Raw genomic sequence first — 17,830 nt, 5'->3', positions numbered from 1 at the left:
ATCCACGTGTGTGTTAATACGCTGGGGGGGGGGGCTTCATTAATGCATCGCACGCAGCATCCGGAAGCGGGAGACGCGCAAGGAATTGTGGTTCCACGTGTCCCCCCTCCTCCTCCTCCTGCTGCTGCTCCTCGCTCCTGCTGCCCCGTGGCTGCCGCTGCTGCTGCTGCCCCCCACTACCCCCCACCCAACACCCCCTGTCCGACCAACATCTAAGGAGCCATGGGCAGACGTCTCGACCCCAGCAAGAGGGTCCTCAAGGGCCCCGGGAGAAAGAGCAAGAAGCAGCGCGGAGCGGAGACCGAGGTGGCTTGGGCCCTGCGCAAGGACCCGGGTGAGAAACGTCGCGGGGTGGACGCAGGCGAGGTTGGTGGCCTTAGGCCCCAACCTCGCTGGGACGGCTCTCGTATGGGACGGATGAGGCGGCCTCATTTGTAGCGGACGAGGGGAGCCGAGAGGGCCACTCTGGCTCCGCGTGGCCACGGTGGGCCCTGGTCTCGGGCCCACGTGTGCCACGTTTCTCAGTGTCTCGTCGCGCTGTGTGACTCGTCTTTGCTGTAACAAGTGACCCCGCGTGGCCACGTCCCGTGGGAACCCATCGATCCCAAGTCTGCGTGACCCCCCCCCCCCATATTTAGGTGTTCCAATATCTCCCGACTCCCATGGGCGACCGCTCGACTCCGTCCCCCCACCCCCGTTCCCGTGGTCTGGCGAGGCTTGGTTCAAATTGTAGCATTGTGCATATAAAATGTGTTGGGCTGGGATTTACAATTTTTCTATTACGATCACTTCGATTACTCGACTAATACAAAAAAAAATATTTGGGCCAAAAAATTAACCTCTGCACACGTGCCGCTGGACGGGAGGTGCCGGGCAGGGCTTTTGGTCACCTGATAGAGTTATCAGCCGCGTCACGATGGGTGTGGCTTGCAGAGGGTTTCCCACCTTCGGAAGGCAGGATGGGTGAGGGGGTTTCCGCTGTGTTTTTTAAGGGGCCCAATTTAATCCACCACAGACAAAGTCTGTTACAATTTCTGGAAGATAGAGCCGTGCCACTGATGTTGAGGCCGCCATATGAATACCTCATTAGGGTAAGCATTGCTACCTCTTTATAACCGAACCGTGTTGGGGCCGTCCCAAGTCAGTCTGAAAAATAGAGCTTTGCCATATTCTTGGTTCTTTCGGTATAGTCACGTCGAAGGGAAATAATAAAACAATTAAAATAAGCATAATAAGATAACAATTCTCACGACGTTTCGGCCACAACGCAAGCAGCCGTCCTCAGGCGAAGAACAGGGCTGTCGGAAAGACAGCGTCCCAATGAACACTGCTAAGCTTGGCAGCGTATTTTTAAGCTGGGTCGGAGGAGAGAGCCTTGACAAAGAAGTTTACATATCAACAGAGGAATGTAGCATATTGATGACATGCAGATATGGGATTAGTCACTACTTGTGGAATGTGTAGGTGGTGGGGGGTCTCAAAGTCATATCATGCTACTATATTATGTAGGATTATCAGTGATAAAGGGAGGGAAATAGGATTAGCAGCAATAAAGGGTGGGACATTTTAATAGTAAAGAGCTGCAGCAGCCAAACCACCGCGTATCAAGAGCTTTGCCACTTACGTCGCACACAATGAACTACACTCGTTGAGGCGCACGTTATATTAAGCCTACAAATAATAATAATGTGATCTCCAGTCCATCAGATTAAACTCAAAACGAGTGGCGCTGAATTGGAGCGGAAGCGAAAATCGGGAAGCCAGAGAGCGATCGCACAGGGTGGTAACTCGGCGGCGTGAGAAACTGGTGGATTGTGGGTAACGCTGTCCTCTGCTTGCAGGTGTGGAGGTGAAGCTCTCAAGTCACGGGCGGAAGAGGTGAGGCACGCACATCACGCGGTCGCCCTTGGAACAGTTCTGTCTGCTGCTTGATGAAGTCTTCCCTCCCCATTTCGTTGCCATCTCATGGGTCCGGCGATAGCCACACATCCAATCGTCTTTCAGTGTTAACGTCTGGCGATTGCTCTCACAGCACATCGACATGCCACATGCACTGGACTTTATTTTTAATTGGCCCTGTCAGGTGGAAGAGGTTGTACGACACACAATGGCATTTTTATCACGCGGCGGTCTGACCCAAAACTCAATTATGAGTCCGGTTTAAACGTGTCTGCGTGTACGTGTGTGTGTGCGTGTTTGTGTACCTCTGAGTGTGGTTCTGACCACCCACCCTCCTGTGTACCGTGACGACCTTCATAGGTGTTCATCAACAGCATTTGGTCCTACAGTCTGTTAATGCTATACGGGCGGATCTTTTGTCTGATTCTTTTGTTTAGAGCTGCAAAGCGTTTTGCCAAGGAGGTCCAGAAGGTTGAAAACAAATCTGGATTTTCCAAACCCAAGAAGCAGCTGCTGAGTGTTGGAGGTGAGTGTGACCCCACGGGCCCCGGATCGCCACCCCAGATCTCACCGCCACGATTTTCTTGGACCTGGAGAAATCCCCCCCCCCCTGGCGGTGGCTTCTGCACCCATGCTCATTTGCTATGAAAAAGGTCCGCTCTCTGAGTAATCTTGTCATGGCGAGGGCGCGATAACGCTCGTAACCATGATCCAACGCGCCTGACCGCACTCACGTCGTTGGGAATGACTCGGCCCCAGTTAATGGAGCCCGGCTCTCTCTCCTCTCCTTTCTCTTCTCTCTCCTCCCTTCTCTCTCCCTTTTCTCTCCCTCTCTCTTCCTCTCTCCACCAGTGACCCAAGATGACGAGGATGACGACTCCACGGGCGATGGCGCGGCTGGCTCCGACGAGGAGTTGTCGGGGGCCGACTCGGCAGACGGTACGCACTGCGGTGAAGGTGGCGCGGGTGCCTCGGTGTGGTGGCACGATGATGAGGGTAATGAGGTTGTGATTGGTGGGAGAGTGGGGGGGGGGTGAGATGAGAAGAGGTGGCGAGTTGCACGATGGGGTGGTGGATGATAAACCGATGAGGTCCCAGTCAGAGTGGCGGGAAATGAGGTTGCAGGCCGAGTGGCGGGCAGTGTGATGAAGTCAAGGGTGACGTGGTGAGGTTACGGATGATACGATGAGGTTGTGGGTGACAGAGTAAGAAGGTGGGCGACACGACGAGGTGGTGGTGAGTGACTCGGTGAGAAGGTGGGCTACACGGCGAGGTGGTGGTGGTGAGTGACTCCGTGAGAAGACACAACGGGGTGGTGGTGAGTGAGTGACTCGGTGAGACGGTGAGCGACATGGCACAACGCACGAGTGTCGCACGTTCTTCAGCGCCGCTGCCCCCCACCCCCCCCCCACCCCCACAGACGCCATCCTGGAGGTGAAGAGGACCAAGGTATACAGCGACGAGAACGCCGCGTGGCTCACGCCCGCCAAGCGCAAGCGGCTCGATGACGACGATGATGATGATGATGATGCCGACGATGATGACGAGGAGGTGGGTGGGAGCTGCGCGAACCGCCTGGGCTGGCAACCGTTCTGCTTGCGCTGCTGCCACTGCTGCACCTGTGCATCACACGTCCTGTTTGTGACGGCTGTTAATATTCAATGCAAAGTTTAGAGTGGTTATGCGTTAGCTCTGTAGGTCCATCCGTCATGTGCTATGAAGAAGGGCCATTGCTCGTTTTAAATCCTTTATATTAAGTTCACTTGCTTGCTTGCTTGCGCGCTTACAACCGCGCAAATCTTTCGGTCGTTTTTTAACTCACTTCCCGTGATCCAATCGAGCTGACATTTTGCACACAGACTCGTTGTGCGTGACAATTTATTTTCGTGAAAAATTGTTTCAAAAATTTTCCACTTTTTAGGAAAAAAACAATTTCACTAACACAATCATATATTTTTCCTAAACACAGAAAATTATTCAAGAAAACAACAAAAATGTACAATATAAAAAATCATACAAAAACTGAACCTTATAATCCTTATATACGACTTTCCTTATATTTAATTTAAAATACCAATGTGATAAAAATGAAACTCTTACTCGAGAAAAACAGAAATGAATAATAAAATAAAACCGATGCCACGCATATAAAGGTTTATAGTGAAAAACTTTGTTTTTACGGGTTAATTTTTTAAATAATGGAAAGCGCTTGAGAATCCATGTGTGTGCATGGTTTTTCTTCTATTTTTGTTTGTTAATTTGCCGCGTGCCTCTTAAAATGTCTCCGTAGTCCGACCTGGAGAATGGGGGCGAGGGGCTGTGCGCTGATTTTGATGGCACCGATGATGACGACGATGATGATGAAGACGATGAGGGGGAAGGTGACGAGGATGGTGATGATGAGGTTTGTATCTGCACATCTCTTGGTCCAAGGGTCGTAGTGTGGTTAGACGGATAAGTGTAGTTTGGTGGGTGAGTATAGTTGCGGTTAGAGGCCGGGTGTGAGTGTGTGATAGGGTTAGAGGTCGCATGTGGGGGAGTGTGATGGGGGTTATAGGTTGGGTGTGGGTGAGTGAGATGGGGGTTAGGGGTCAGGTTTGGATGAGTGATGGGGTTAGAGGTCAGGTGAGTGTGATGGGGTTAGAGGTCGGGTGAGTGTGATGGAGTTAGAGGTTGTGTGTGGGTGAGTGATGGGGTTAGAGGTCGGGTGTGGGTGAGTGATGGAGTTAGAGGTCGGGTGTGGGTGAGTGATGGGGCTAGAGGTCAGGTGAGTGTGATGGGTTAGAGGTCAGGTGAGTGATCGTGTTAGAGGTCGGGTGTGGTTGAGTGATGGGGTTAGAGGTCGGATGTGGGTGAGTGTGCGGTCACATTTAGAACTCTGGAGCGGTGGTTCTGTTTTCGCTGGGGTCATGACCTCTCTCCCTGTGTCCTCAGCTCCTGCCAATCGAGAAGGCTGCGAAGAAGCAGAGAAGTCGAATGGAGAAGGCCAAGTGAGTCTGCCCATCTTGTGACGTCACCGGGCTGATGGAGGGAGATAGGTGGCGGCACGGGGGGTGGCCAGGGCGAGACGTGGGTGGGGGGGGGGCTGGGCAGTTGGGCAGGGCTGACGAGAGGAGGTGGTGGCGGGGTGTGTGTATGTATTTATGTATGTGGAACTTCTTTCGCACCGTACGTAGCCAACCGTGCTAATCAGAAGTGCGGGGGAAGGGGTGGGAAAGGGGCTAAAGCTGTACCTGGGGGCCCAAGCCCGGGGTGGGGGGGGGTGGAGGGGGGGGGAGTTTCCTTACAAGGTAAAAAGCGATGTTTTTCATCTGCCCGTCAGTTTGGTGGGTAAACATCGCAGCCATTCCCATGATCAGTGTTCAATGTGGGGACGATGCTCGTGGTCCGTGCCGCGTGCAGGAAGCTCCTGCAGGAGGATGAGGACGACATGCAGACCAACATCGTGGAGAGCGAGCGCTTTGTGCTGCCCAGCGGACAGGAGATCGAGAAGGAAGATATCCTTTACGCACACGCACCCGCCACTCGCTCGAAAGCGCTTCCCCCCCAGACATTCGTGCTGTCGGCTACGTGCCCCTTTTGAAGTCCAGGCTCAGAGCTGCGTCGATCGGATTTCATTCTCCCACCATCTGACATTTATTTTTCCCAGCCACCATGAGGGGCGATTGTACGCAACGTGAAAACGCATCGGGGTGCCGTGCCCCACACGACCGAGCTAACACACAGTTTCCGTCCATGGCTACCATCGGTGGACGAGTAGACGTCCGAACGAACCGGTGCTGGGCCACCGCATCCCTTCACCCACCCACAGTAGTGGACCTACTAGAGGGCTGGAGTAGGTCTTCACCCAGTCAGTAGTGGACCGACTAGAGGGCTGGAGTAGGCCTTCTCCCAGTCAGTAGTGGACTGACTACAGGGCTGGAGTAGGCCTTCACCTAATAGTGGATAGACTAGAGGGCTGTTATCACGCGTGCACCACGGTCGTGTTGAGCGTCGTCGTGGGCGCGGCGGTGGGAGTTTTGCGGTTCTCTCCTTGACGCTGGCGCCGCACCCGTTCAGCCGCCCGACCTGCAGGTCATCCACCAGCGGATGCAGGACAACCTGGCGGTGCTGGGAGACTTCACGAACCGACGCGAGCCGGGCAGGTGAGCCGCGACGGCGTGTTTGGGGCGACGCTGCTCGTGCAAGCGCGTGCGTTACGCGTGTGTACGTGTGTGTATGCTTGTGTACGTGTGTATGTATACGTGTTGAACTTCTTTGGTACCGCATGTAGCCTACCGTGCAAATCGGGGGTGCGGGCTCATTGTAGGGAGCGGTGGCGCGGCGGTTCGCGGTGCACTGCGACACAAACGCGGCAACCCGAGTTCCGATCCCCGCTCTCGACCAAATAACGGTGACGGCAAATATCTGAACCGGTCTTGAGCCTCCTCCCTTAGGTTGACTCGACCTTAAGCGAGTACCTGCCGTGGTGTGTACATTACATCGGCACTGGGGGAGAAAGGTGCTCGCCAACAGCACTTGCCCCTTAAGTCTGTTTAAAGGCTACATGGGTGATCTTTGTCTTTGTGACGCGTGTTCGTGGCAGGACCCGGGAGGAGTACCTGGAGCTCCTGAAGCGTGACCTCGCCATGTACTACAGCTACAACGACTTCCTCATGAGCCTCCTCAGCGGACTCTTCCCCCTCTCAGAGGTGTGCGACGTTGTTGTGTGACGTTGACGTCATGTTTGGGATCTACTTGTGCGATGTCGGGTGGTGGTTGTGGCTGTCTGTGGTGATCGAGCGCTGTGTTGGGGGGGATCGCACCGTACACATAGATGTCGCTGTGAAACTCCATTCCCTTCGGCTTAGCCAACGTGAGCAGAGATGCCTCGTACTTGTGTGAACAAAGCAGATAACTTCTGCTGTGTTTGTGGTGAAGTAACTTTTGTATCACAAAAGCGCAGTATAACCACAATGGTTAAGGAAGCCTATCACCTTTATTTTGGCCACAAAATTGGAGATCAGGACAAGATGTGGGCCCCACACACATGCTGCAACACTTGTGCAAAAAACATCTTCGCCAGTGGTTGAACAGGAAAATTAAATCTATGCCTTTTGCAGTGCCAATGATTTGGAGAGAGCCAACAGATCATATCAGCAATTGTTACTTTTGCATGGCGCCTCCAGTTGGGAAAGGTGTGTCAAAGAAAAAAAAGTGGACTGTGCATTATCCAAACATTCCATTAGCTATACGCCCAGTACCCCACTGAGGAGGACTCCCGGTTCCTGATGCACCAGAATCATTATCACTTGAGTCAGACGAGGAAGAGGATTAAACTTCTGGTCCTGAACCATCAAGGTCACATGACCCAGATTTTCTCCCATCATCCTCCTCCTCTGAACCACACCTCATAACAAGGTGAACTGAATGACCGTGGCTGTGCGCCGTTGCCCGCGTGTCTCCGTTAGCCACGGTGAGCATGGCGAGCGATTTCACCAGGACATTGTAACGCTATCAGGGCAAATGGAGCCCATCAATGCTTGCAGACTATTGCTGGACAGTGATACGAGATGCTCCAATTAATGAATACAAGAGACAAGCCAAGAATCCCCGAGTAGACACTGAATAGGGACTAAACTACGTACTTATATAGACATAATAGTTTTTTGCCTTTTGTTTCATAATACATTTTATTTATATAACCCTTTTGCTGATGTTTAAAGTGTTACAGGAACAGGACAGGTGACATGTTATCATGTAAAGCAACCATAAACACACGAAAAGACCGAGCCTTACAATTTATGAGTAAAACTCTACTATCTACACAATATACATAGACGTAAAATGTAAAAACGTATATCTTGGGAACAGTAGCCAATCGGTTGTTTTGATTGTCATATTTGAATTCAGCACATGAAATGATTATCAAATGATAATCCCTTACGAGGTGGACGCGAGACGTGTTTGCGCCGCTCATCTCGTCACGACTTTTTTTGTCGTCGCCCTCAGCTCATCGAGTTCCTGGAGGCGAACGAGGTGCACCGGCCCGTGACGATCCGAACAAACACGCTGAAGACGCGGCGCAGAGAGTTGGCTCAGGTACGGACACGCAAGGAGACACGCAAGGACACACGCGCGGTGTGCGTGAGCGTACGTGCGTGAGCCGCATCGCGTTCCCGTGGAACACAACGCGCGTGCGACGTGGCACACTCCCGCGCGGCGCAATGCTTGGCCTCGTGTTCACCTGCGTCGCACCATTTTCAGTGTCGCTCACTCGCCCCCCCCTCCCCCTCTCTCCTCCCCCCAGGCTCTCATTAACCGGGGCGTGAACCTCGACCCCCTGGGAAAGTGGTCAAAGGTCGGCCTCGTCATCTTCGACTCGTCGGTGCCCGTCGGTGAGCATCGCCTCGTGGCTCTCGCAGCCCCGAGTTCAACCTGAGGGGGGGTGGGGGGGGAGGACACCGTGCGTGCAACATGGCTGCGCGCCGTTGCCCGCGCGTCGTTGCCCGCGTGTGTCCGTTGGCCACGGTGGGGGTGGGGGGGGAAGTTGCACGCGGCTCGAGTGAAAATACAGAGCGACTTTGTTCCGACCGGAAATTTGTCGTAATCGATTCGATACACAGTCACGAACCCACTTGCTGTCCTTCCGATTGCCGGCTACTGCACCGTACGGTCCAGCAGGCTTGGGGGGGAAGTTCGTTTTCACAGAAGTCCGTGCAATCCACCAACCTTTGCCGCCGAAGCGCAGGATCACAGGCGTCGCATAGCCACTACCATCACGCCCGGTGCAAGTGCCCGGTCCTCGTGTGCGCGTGTGTACGTGTGTTCATGTGCACGCTTGTGGACGTGCGTGCGTTTTGATCGGCAAAACAGTGGTGCAGCGGGTAGCACGCTGCGCTACGAACGCAGCTACTCAAATTTGATTCCCGCTCATGGCCAACAACACCAGTGACGAATATCTTTACCGGTCCTAGGCCTCCCCTAGGTCAACTCGTCCTCGAATGACTTACCTGGTTGCGACGTGTAAATATCGCCACTGGGGAGACAAAGGTGGCCCGGCGTGTTGCTGGCCACCCCCCCCACCCCGCCCCCCCCCCCCCCGTTAAGCGCCGTGCCGGCCCGCGTAGCCGCTCACTTGCGGCACTTGCCCCGACGGCCTGCCGAGGTTATCGGGGTCACCTTTGTGTTTGATTTGCGGGCGTGCAGGCGCCACCCCGGAGTACCTCGCCGGGCACTACATGCTGCAGGGCGCCTCCAGCCTGCTGCCCGTCATGGCACTCGCGCCGCAGGAGAACGAGAAGCTGCTGGACATGTGCGCCGCGCCCGGCGGGAAGACCTCGTACGCGGGTAGGGAGAGTGGGGGAGGGTGGGGGGTGGGGAGGTGGGGGGGTGTGGGGGAGGAAGAGTAGGTGCGTCCGTCAGGGTTATGGCGAGGTCGTGCTGCCCAGGTCGCGCTGACCGGGGCGCTCCGGTGGTCAATTCCTGTTTGTTCAATAAAACCACGAGCCCTGGCCAAGGGGGGGGGGTTCTGACCGCACGTCACCGGGGCTGGTCACCAGGGGCTCGCCAAGAGGACCGCGCGTTCACTGTGCGGGCATTAACGACGCACTCACGAACCGTCATGCGTGCGTGCGTCCAGTCGGGTCAGCTGACACGTGCAGCCAATAGATGGCGCTAGAATGCCCTCGGTACAGTCTCAGAGCGTCGCGTTTGAATCCGAACTGCCTCTGGGCCCAGCCACTTTGACTGCGACTCTCGCCTAATAAGTCGCACTCCTACCCCTGTTCACCCCACCCCCCATAGCCCAGCTGATGAGGAACACGGGGGCGATCGTGGCCAACGACGTGAACTCGGAGCGGCTCAAGAGTGTGGTGGGGAACCTGCACCGCCTCGGCGTCACCAACTCCATCGTGTGCAACTACGACGGCCGGACCCTCGCCAAGGTGGGACCTCGGGGGGGCGGGGGGGGGGCGGCAGGGGGAGGGGCGGGGGGGGGGGTGCGGCAGGGGATGGGTCGGGGGGGGGGAAGGGGGGATACATTTACAGGGCGTGCCCCTCCATGCCAGCCACGTGACACTGTTGGCATAGCTGCCCCCCTCCCCTCACCTCAACTTTATTTGTACCCAGCTCTACACCCCAAACAATGCCATAACCCCCAACCCTAACCTCAAGTCATACTCTTAACTGTTCTCCAGCCCAAACCCTACCCTAACCATACCATAACCCTACCCTACTCTTTGGCTAACCCGACTCTAACCCAGCTTAACCCCAACCCATACTCTGCCCGAACCTAACCCTACCCTAATTCCACCGATAACCCAGCCCAACTCCAAACCTATCCTCATGCCGTACCCCAACTTTACTCCAAGGCATGCCCTACCATAACCCGACCTCAATCCTACCCGCCCTTCACACACAACCCTTCCCTCACCCCAACCGCGTCCTGACCCTGCGCTCTCCGTCCCCCGCGGTGCAGGTGATGACCGGGTTTGACCGCGTGCTGCTCGATGCTCCCTGCAGCGGCACCGGCATCATCTCCAAGGACCCATCCGTCAAGACCAGCAAGGTGTGAGCGCGTGTGTGCGAGCGCGTGTGTGCGAGCGCGTGTGTGCGAGCGCGTGTGTGCGAGCGCGTGTGTGCGAGCGCGTGTGTGCGAGCGCGTGTGTGCGAGCGCGTGTGTGCGAGCGCGTGTGTGCGAGCGCGTGTGTGCGAGCGCGTGTGTGCGAGCGCGTGTGTGCGAGCGCGTGTGTGCGAGCGCGTGTGTGCGAGCGCGTGTGTGCGAGCGCGTGTGTGCGAGCGCGTGTGTGCGAGCGCGTGTGTGCGAGCGCGTGTGTGCGAGCATGCACGTCTGTCTTTTTACGTTTTTTGGGTGCATGTGGGCATAGGTGCTGGCCGCCCACCCCATTGTGTGCCGTGTCCAACGGTCTTCCCTGCGTGTCTCCCCGCATCTCTGTCCGTGTCTCTCCGCGTGTCTCCCCCCCCCCCCCCCCCCCGTGTCTCCCCACGTGCCGGTCGCGCAGGATGAGAAGGACATCCTGCGCTGCGCTCACCTGCAGAAGCAGCTGCTGCTCACGGCCATCGACTGCCTGGACGCAGCATCCACCACGGGGGGGTTCCTAGTCTACTGCACCTGCTCCGTCACGGTGAGGCACAACGCTCGCACCACACGCAGCAGCGCCACGCACGCAGGGCATGCCGGGCATGCCGCACCGTTGCCTCACGCTGATGGACTTGTGTGTGCAGTGGGGCGAATGGTAGTGTCGTGGTTAACGTGCTGTGCTATGAACCCGGCAACCCGAGTTCGATTCCCACTTATGTCCAACACCGGTAATAATGATCTGAACTGGCCCTAGGCCTCCCCGACGTCGACTCCGTTTCAAATGAGTACCTGGTGCGGTGCCTAAGTAAACATCACCACCGGGGAGACAAAGGCGGCTGGGCGTGGCGCTGGCCGCCCACCGCCTCGTGCGCCGTTCCGGTCTGCATAGGTGCTCGCGAACAGCACTTGCCTCAACAGTCTATTAAAGGCCATATGGGGGATCTTTGTCTGTGGTGGGCCGAGCAGGTGGAGGAGAACGAGTGGGTGGTGGACTACGCGCTGCGCAAGCGCAACGTGAAGCTCGTGCCCACGGGCCTCGACTTTGGCAAGGAGGGATTCACGCGGTACGTAGTGGGGGGCCCCGAGCCCCCCGGCTGTTTGATCACGTGTCCGCTTATGCGTGATTCGTTTCGTGTCCGCTTATGCGTTTCGTCACGCGTGTCTCAATGCGTAGCTTGTACATGTGTGTGCGCGTGTGTGCGTGTGTGTGCGCATGTGTGCGTGTGTGCGCGTGACTCATCACTGTGTGCGCTTGTGTGCGTGTGTGCGCGTGCGTGTGACTCATCGCTGTGTACGCGTGTGCGCTTGTGTGCGTGTGTGCGCTTGTGTGCGTGTGTGCGCGTGCCTCATCACTGTGCGCGTGTGTGCTCTTGTGTACGTGTGTGCGCTTGTGTACGTGTGTGCGCTTGTGTGCGTGTGTGTGTGTGTGACTCATCACTGTGTGCATGACTCATCACTGTGTGTGCGTGTGTGCGCTTGTGTGCGTGTGTGCGCTTGTGCGCGCGTGTGCGTGTGTACGTGTCTGCGTGTGTGCGCGTGACTCATCACTGTACGTGTGTGCGCTTGTGTACGTGTGTGCGCGCGTGCGCGTGTGCGCGTGTGTGCGCGTGACTCATCACTGTGTTCGTCTCCGCGTGCACGCAGCTTCAAGGAGCGCCGCTTCCACCCGTCGCTGAAGCTGACGCGGCGCTTCTACCCACACACGCACAACATGGACGGCTTCTTCGTGTCTAAGTTCAAGAAACTCTCCAACGACATTCCCAAATCCGCCACAGGTGGGCCCCCCCCCCTCATGGGCACTACACGGAGGGGTGGCCGCGACGTTGACACGACTGCCATATATATAAAAAAAAACCCGCCCACCACACGCGCACTGACGTTCACCGTCACAACCGGCACGCGATGATAACGCTGCGCACACGCGCGTGGTAAACGCCAGCTACAGCCAATGTTGGCGTGTGTTTCGCACTGTTGGATCAACGTTGGACCGACGTTCCACTATCATTTCAGATGCCCGTGATGTGGAGCTCTTCATGGACGAGCAGGACGACGACGACGACGAGGTTGGCTCGGGGCCCGACCCTGCCGGGGCATCAAAGAAGGCCGCTGCCACGGCCGCTGCCGCCGCCAAAAATGGGATCCACTCGGCAAAGACAAATCACATGAACAAGAGAAGACGTCTCAACGGCGGGACGGACAACCGACCCGGCCCAAAACAACCACCGAAACAGCAGCAGCAGTCTGGACCGGGACGGGGGCACAAAGGGCAAACTGCGAGGCAGCAGGGAGGGCAGCCGAAAGGACAGTCCGCTCAACGGCCGCCCGCCAGCAAGCTTGCAGGACACATCGGCAATGCTAATAATAAGGGGAAGGCCGTGGGGAAAACCACGTTAAAGGTTGCAGGCAGTGCCACCAGGATTCCTCAGGTAGGTAAGGCTGCGTTCAGGGTCACAGGGAAGGCGACCGGCAAGCCCAGCGGCGTTAAGGCCGGAGGTAAATTTGGTGGGAAGAAGTCGGCAACGCCGACCAGAAAAGCCGGGGCCAGCCCTGGGCCCGGCAAGTTCCCTTCTCCCAAACAATTCCGTAACAAGAAGGGCAAGCCTGCCAAGGTTTAGAGGTCGGAGGTTAAGGGGGGGCGGAGTGCGGTTGCTTACTCTTTTTTCCACTGCACAACTGAGCCGTGCCGGGGCTGTACCAAACAAGTCTGGCGCGGCTCAGAAGGCGCTAGGTTTTTATTTTCAACTGCAGGAGCCGAGCCGTGCCGTGCCGCCGACGTGCCCATAACGAATGAGTCGAGACGTGTGTAGATGATGCGGCGACGACACGTCTTTCACGGCGTACTGACACCGCACGCACAAACGCATTATTATGCCCGCCGCCCCTGGCCCTGCTTGGCCCCCTGAGCCAGCTTCAGTCGTCTTGTGAGGTCGGCGTATTACGGTTTTCATTCTGGCTCTGCTCGGCAAATAGCCAGTGGACAACCACCCGTATACAGCGAGGGCTTGGCGTCAGGCTCGGCTTGGATGTGCCAGTGGAGAAGGATGCGAGTGACGATTGCGCGACGCTAAATCATCGGCCGCGTCGGAAGTGTCCGCTGAAGCCGGGAGTCTCGATTGTCGTCGCCGACGCATGCCGCGCGGTGTTGATCGGTCGCTCGAAATGAGATTCGTCTACGGCGCATCCTGCTCGGCTTAAACCCCGTTCGGATTAATTAATAATATTTTGACTCCTGCTGCTGTGCATTTAACGGCGGTGAGAATAAAGACTTTTATGTAGAGAGTGGGTGTGAACCTGTTTGTGGGTGTGTGTGCGTCATGCCAAGGTGGCACAGGGGAGCACAGGTGGTGCATCTATTCATCCCACCATTTCTGGCCGCTCCATGTGCTGTAAAGAAGGGGAATTGCCCGAAACGTCGCCTATTATATTTTGTCCGGCGCAGCAGTTGAAGCAAACGGATATACGCCTAAATTTCGATTTAAAGCTTTCGTGACTGCAGGGATTCATCTTCTTGGTCCTTTCGGTAAAGTCACGTAAGCAGCCGTCCTCAGGTGAGGACGGCTGCTTGCGTTGTGGCCGAAACGTGAGAATTATTTTATTATGTTTTATTTGTATTATTTTATTTCCCTTCTACGTGACTTTACCGAAAGGACCAAGAAGATGGGGTATACGCCTCTTAAATGCTTCTGCCATCTCCAGCAAGATACATATCGATACACCACGGTCGAACGGCAGGTAGCGTGGGACGAGTAGGCCCAATACCGCATGGTGACCCATGTGTGCGGACGGTGACCTCCGCTAACCCCCAAGCGCACCCACGTGACCACGCCAACCTCGACTCCCCTTCCATTGGCCGTTGGGCAATTGGGACACACCCACGGCTCGACCAATCGGAGCGCTTCATATGTCGGGACAGGTAATTTGAAATCGGCGGCGATGGAGTCTTTACGATTTTATTGGCGGCGTCGCATCGGCTTGAATACCCAGTCAGATGTTGACTCGCTCATGTTGTTTGTGTTAGTTGTGTACGGTTCTATTTTTAGCTCGAGGGGTGTGGTATCACGTGACAGGCGACGTCCTCCCAATCCCATTGGTCGGTTGATTCGCGCCCCCTTGTCTGTGATTCGTCCATCGGCACTCGGCGTGTGGGGAGGGGGGAACCTTGGCAGCCATCTTACTCAGGGGCGGGGAGGGGATTCTCGTGACGTCACGACACCGGTGGGTGGGGTGGGGGCCTGAGCAGCCATCTTACTCAGGGGCGGGGATTCTCTTAACGTCACGACACCGGTGGGTGGGGTGGGGGCCTGAGCAGCCATCTTACTCAGGGGCGGGGCACTCCGAGGGATGTCGCGGTCCATCCGCTCCGTGTTAGCGGCCCTCGGGCTTCCCGTACCAAGATGGCCGCACACGTGGCATCGTGGGCTCGACCAATCCGGCACGTGGGCGTGGCGAGGTCTGCGTATGGGACACCCCCCCGCCACCCCCCCCCCGCCTTGCATCGTGGTCTCGTCCAGCATCAGCTGCCCTCAGCAGCAGCGGCAGCAATGAACTCAATCGTCCGCCTCTGTCGCCCCACAGCCACCAGGTACGGGGCAGCGTGGGGGGCAGTTGGGGGTAGGGACCGGGCAGCGGTGGGGGGGGGGCAGTGGACAGAGGTAATGGAGCAGTGGTGAGGTGTAGAGGGCAGTGGAGAGTGGCAAAGGACACTGGCGTGGAGCAAGGGGATGGGGGGGGGGCATTGCGGGTAAAGTATGGGCCACTGGGTGGCAGTGGGGGGTAGGGGCAGTATGGGCAGGTGCAGGGCAGTGAGGGCAGTAGCAGTGTTGTGGCCTGAAACAAAAAAACATCATAGGAGACGTTAGGGGCAGTGGCCAATCATTACACACACACAGCGGGGAGCTGAGATCACACTGCACCCCTGCCACATTTCCAGGTTCCCTGTATGTTTAACTTCTTTCGCGCCGTACGTAGCCAACCTCGCTTAATCTCTTAGGGGGGGGGGGGAGCCGGACCCCCCCTATGGGGACCCGAGCCCTGGGGTGTGTTTCGCAGCCAGCCGGCGGATTTAATCACCCACGTGCGCGAAACCCTGGTTCGAACCCAGGTCACGAGAAGTGCAGGCTGAGTGTGTCTGACACGGCCATTATGAGCAGCAGCATCCTTTGCCAGCAGAGAATTACTTTGTCAGTCATCTGGAAGGCATGAAGAAGATGCTTTGCCCCGGAGCTGCTAAACAAGTTTCTGCTGGCGCGTGACAACAAGACACTGTGAATAGGGGGGTGAGGGGAGTGGAGTGAGATAAGAGGGGAGAGGTAGGAGAGTGCGTGGAGGGGAGCAGAGTGAGATGGGAGGGGGAGATGTAGGGGAGGGGAGAGGTAGGAGAGTAGAGTGAGATGAGAGGGGAGAGGTATGAGAGTGAGTGGAGGGGGAGTGGAGTGAGATGAGAGGCAGGAGAGTGCGTGGAGGGGAGTAGAGTGAGATGGGAGGGGAGAGGTAGGGGAGGGGAAGGAGAGTGTGTGGAGGAGAGTGGAGTGAGATGAGAGGGGAGAGTGCGTGGAGGGGAGTAGAGTGAGATTAGAGGGGAGAGGCAGGAGAGTGCGTGGAGGGGAGTAGAGTGAGATGAGAGGTAGGAGAGTGCGTGGAGGGGAGTGGAGTGAGATGAGAGGGGAGAGGTAGGAGAGTGCGTGGAGGGGAGTAGAGTGAGATGAGGGGTGAGGTAGGCAGGGCGAGTCCAAGGATAATTTTGTAGACCAGCGGTGACTGCTACACCAAGCTCTGTGACCGATAATAATTACCAGGATGGATTAAACCCGGCAACGTACTCCAGACTTGCATTACTATAAAGTGCTAGCACCATCTATTGGTACTGAGTCAATGTTTTATAATGTATGGATTCTTAATCGGCGATTAAAATTTTCCATCGGGCCAAACGAGAATTGTATGCGTGTACACGTATTCATAATAAACGTTTTTGGGTTAGATCGCGTTATTTAAATATGTGTCGTAACCCTCCACCACCCGACACGGCCAATCAGTAAAAAAGTGTCACGTTGACAAAAGACAAATAGTATGAAGACACCGGTGGGCTAAAGTAGTGAACTATTTTGTCTTTTGTCTTTTTTTTACTGATTGGCCGTGTCGGGTGGTGGAGGGTTACGACACATTTATAAATAACGCGATCTAACCCAAACACGTTTATTATGAATAATATTGGTCACGAAAGCCTACACGATTAAAGTGTACACGTATGTTGAACTTCTTTCGCACCATACGTAGCCAACCGTGCTGATTGGAGGTGCGATGTTTGAGACGGGCCTGTTCCGTCTTGTCGTGAAGCTGCGTTCGAGTTTGTTCTTTGTCCTGAGAATATACAAAACAACGCGACTCACGTGCACATACCTGTCAACCCCTTATCAGTGCCCCTACCCTATTACAGACCCACTCAGACCTTATTGGCCACCCGGTGCCTTCATCCTACAAAGTCACCATCACAAGGAAGAAACACAAATAGACAAAAACACTTTTTTTTCGCCCGTGTTTAGACCCGCACCTGAAAACTCACTTTCCCTGTACAAGAACACGGGTAGAGCGTATGGGTTTGGCAGCTATGCGTGCAATATTGGTCACCGCGGGGGGCGGGGCTGTGGAAGGATCTGGAATGAGTTGAAGGACCTGGGTGGGAGCCAGCATGATCGCGAGACAACTCCGCCCGTGGCACAGGGTGATCCAGATGTCTATTGACCTCCATTTAAATCTCTAAAACGTAATATTACTTTTAATGTAAAGTTTATTTAAAACATAAATTAACATACAAAGCAAAAAAGCATGTTTGGGGTCAATTGGTGGTGGTAGCGACTGGTATGTAGGGAATCCAAGACGTGTGTTTCTTGGAGCGTCAGGACATCAGTATTATGGGTTTTCAATTAATATGGGTCAATTAATTGTGGGTCACAAGACATCTGGACCATCCTGCACGCATGTGGCTGGATTTGTGCCACCCTGGAGGCGCGCCCTCTGCTCAAAGACCCCCCCCCCACATTCCGCACCCCACTGGGGTGTTCTCCAGATGTTGCATCACCGTCTGCGATTAACTCCGTCAATAATCTGCCTCTGGTCTGGTGTAATAGTCAACAGCGTGAGGCCTTCATAACGCTGTGCAAACTCGCAGTGCCACGGTTCCACAAATTAAGTAATCTCGTCGTGAAAATGGTGTAATCATCATTTATTAGTATTAGTCTACTACTGTGCTACTTTACCCAGAAGAGCCTCACTGAGTCTCAAGTCCCTTTTTCAGGAGGGCCCTGCCAGGTTTTCGCAGTAAGGGGCGATTTTGCTGTGCGTGTCATCCCAATT

At 55.6% G+C, this 17,830-nt stretch overlaps 2 protein-coding genes across 2 annotated transcripts in view; both read left to right on the top strand.

Moving 5' to 3' along the window:
- The first annotated feature begins 89 nt into the window (after positions 1-89).
- NOP2 (NOP2 nucleolar protein) lies at positions 90-13,755 on the top strand. Its single transcript, XM_078869718.1, has 19 exons — positions 90-334; positions 1,842-1,878; positions 2,337-2,425; positions 2,752-2,838; positions 3,320-3,450; positions 4,190-4,303; positions 4,834-4,889; positions 5,302-5,396; positions 5,951-6,044; positions 6,485-6,590; positions 7,891-7,980; positions 8,189-8,276; positions 9,088-9,228; positions 9,685-9,824; positions 10,358-10,447; positions 10,902-11,024; positions 11,447-11,544; positions 12,125-12,255; positions 12,491-13,755. Exons 1-19 carry the CDS (start codon positions 223-225, stop codon positions 13,093-13,095), a joined length of 2,427 nt encoding a protein of 808 aa, XP_078725844.1. The 5' UTR covers positions 90-222; the 3' UTR covers positions 13,096-13,755.
- Positions 13,756-14,981: 1,226 nt separating this feature from the next.
- ALDH4A1 (aldehyde dehydrogenase 4 family member A1) overlaps positions 14,982-17,830 on the top strand; it is a 17,754-nt gene continuing 14,905 nt past the window's right edge. Inside the window, exons 1-2 of the mRNA XM_078869717.1 lie at positions 14,982-15,091; positions 17,377-17,385. Of these exons, the coding sequence (XP_078725843.1) occupies positions 15,022-15,091; positions 17,377-17,385 (79 nt within the window). The 5' untranslated portion in view covers positions 14,982-15,021. The remainder of the gene's footprint in view (positions 15,092-17,376; positions 17,386-17,830) is intronic.

This window comes from Lampetra fluviatilis, chromosome 28 (assembly GCF_964198595.1).
Source record: "Lampetra fluviatilis chromosome 28, kcLamFluv1.1, whole genome shotgun sequence".
NCBI lineage: Eukaryota > Metazoa > Chordata > Hyperoartia > Petromyzontiformes > Petromyzontidae > Lampetra > Lampetra fluviatilis.
The sequence above is the reverse complement of the archived record's forward strand: the minus strand, read 5'-3'. Positions and strand labels throughout refer to the sequence as shown.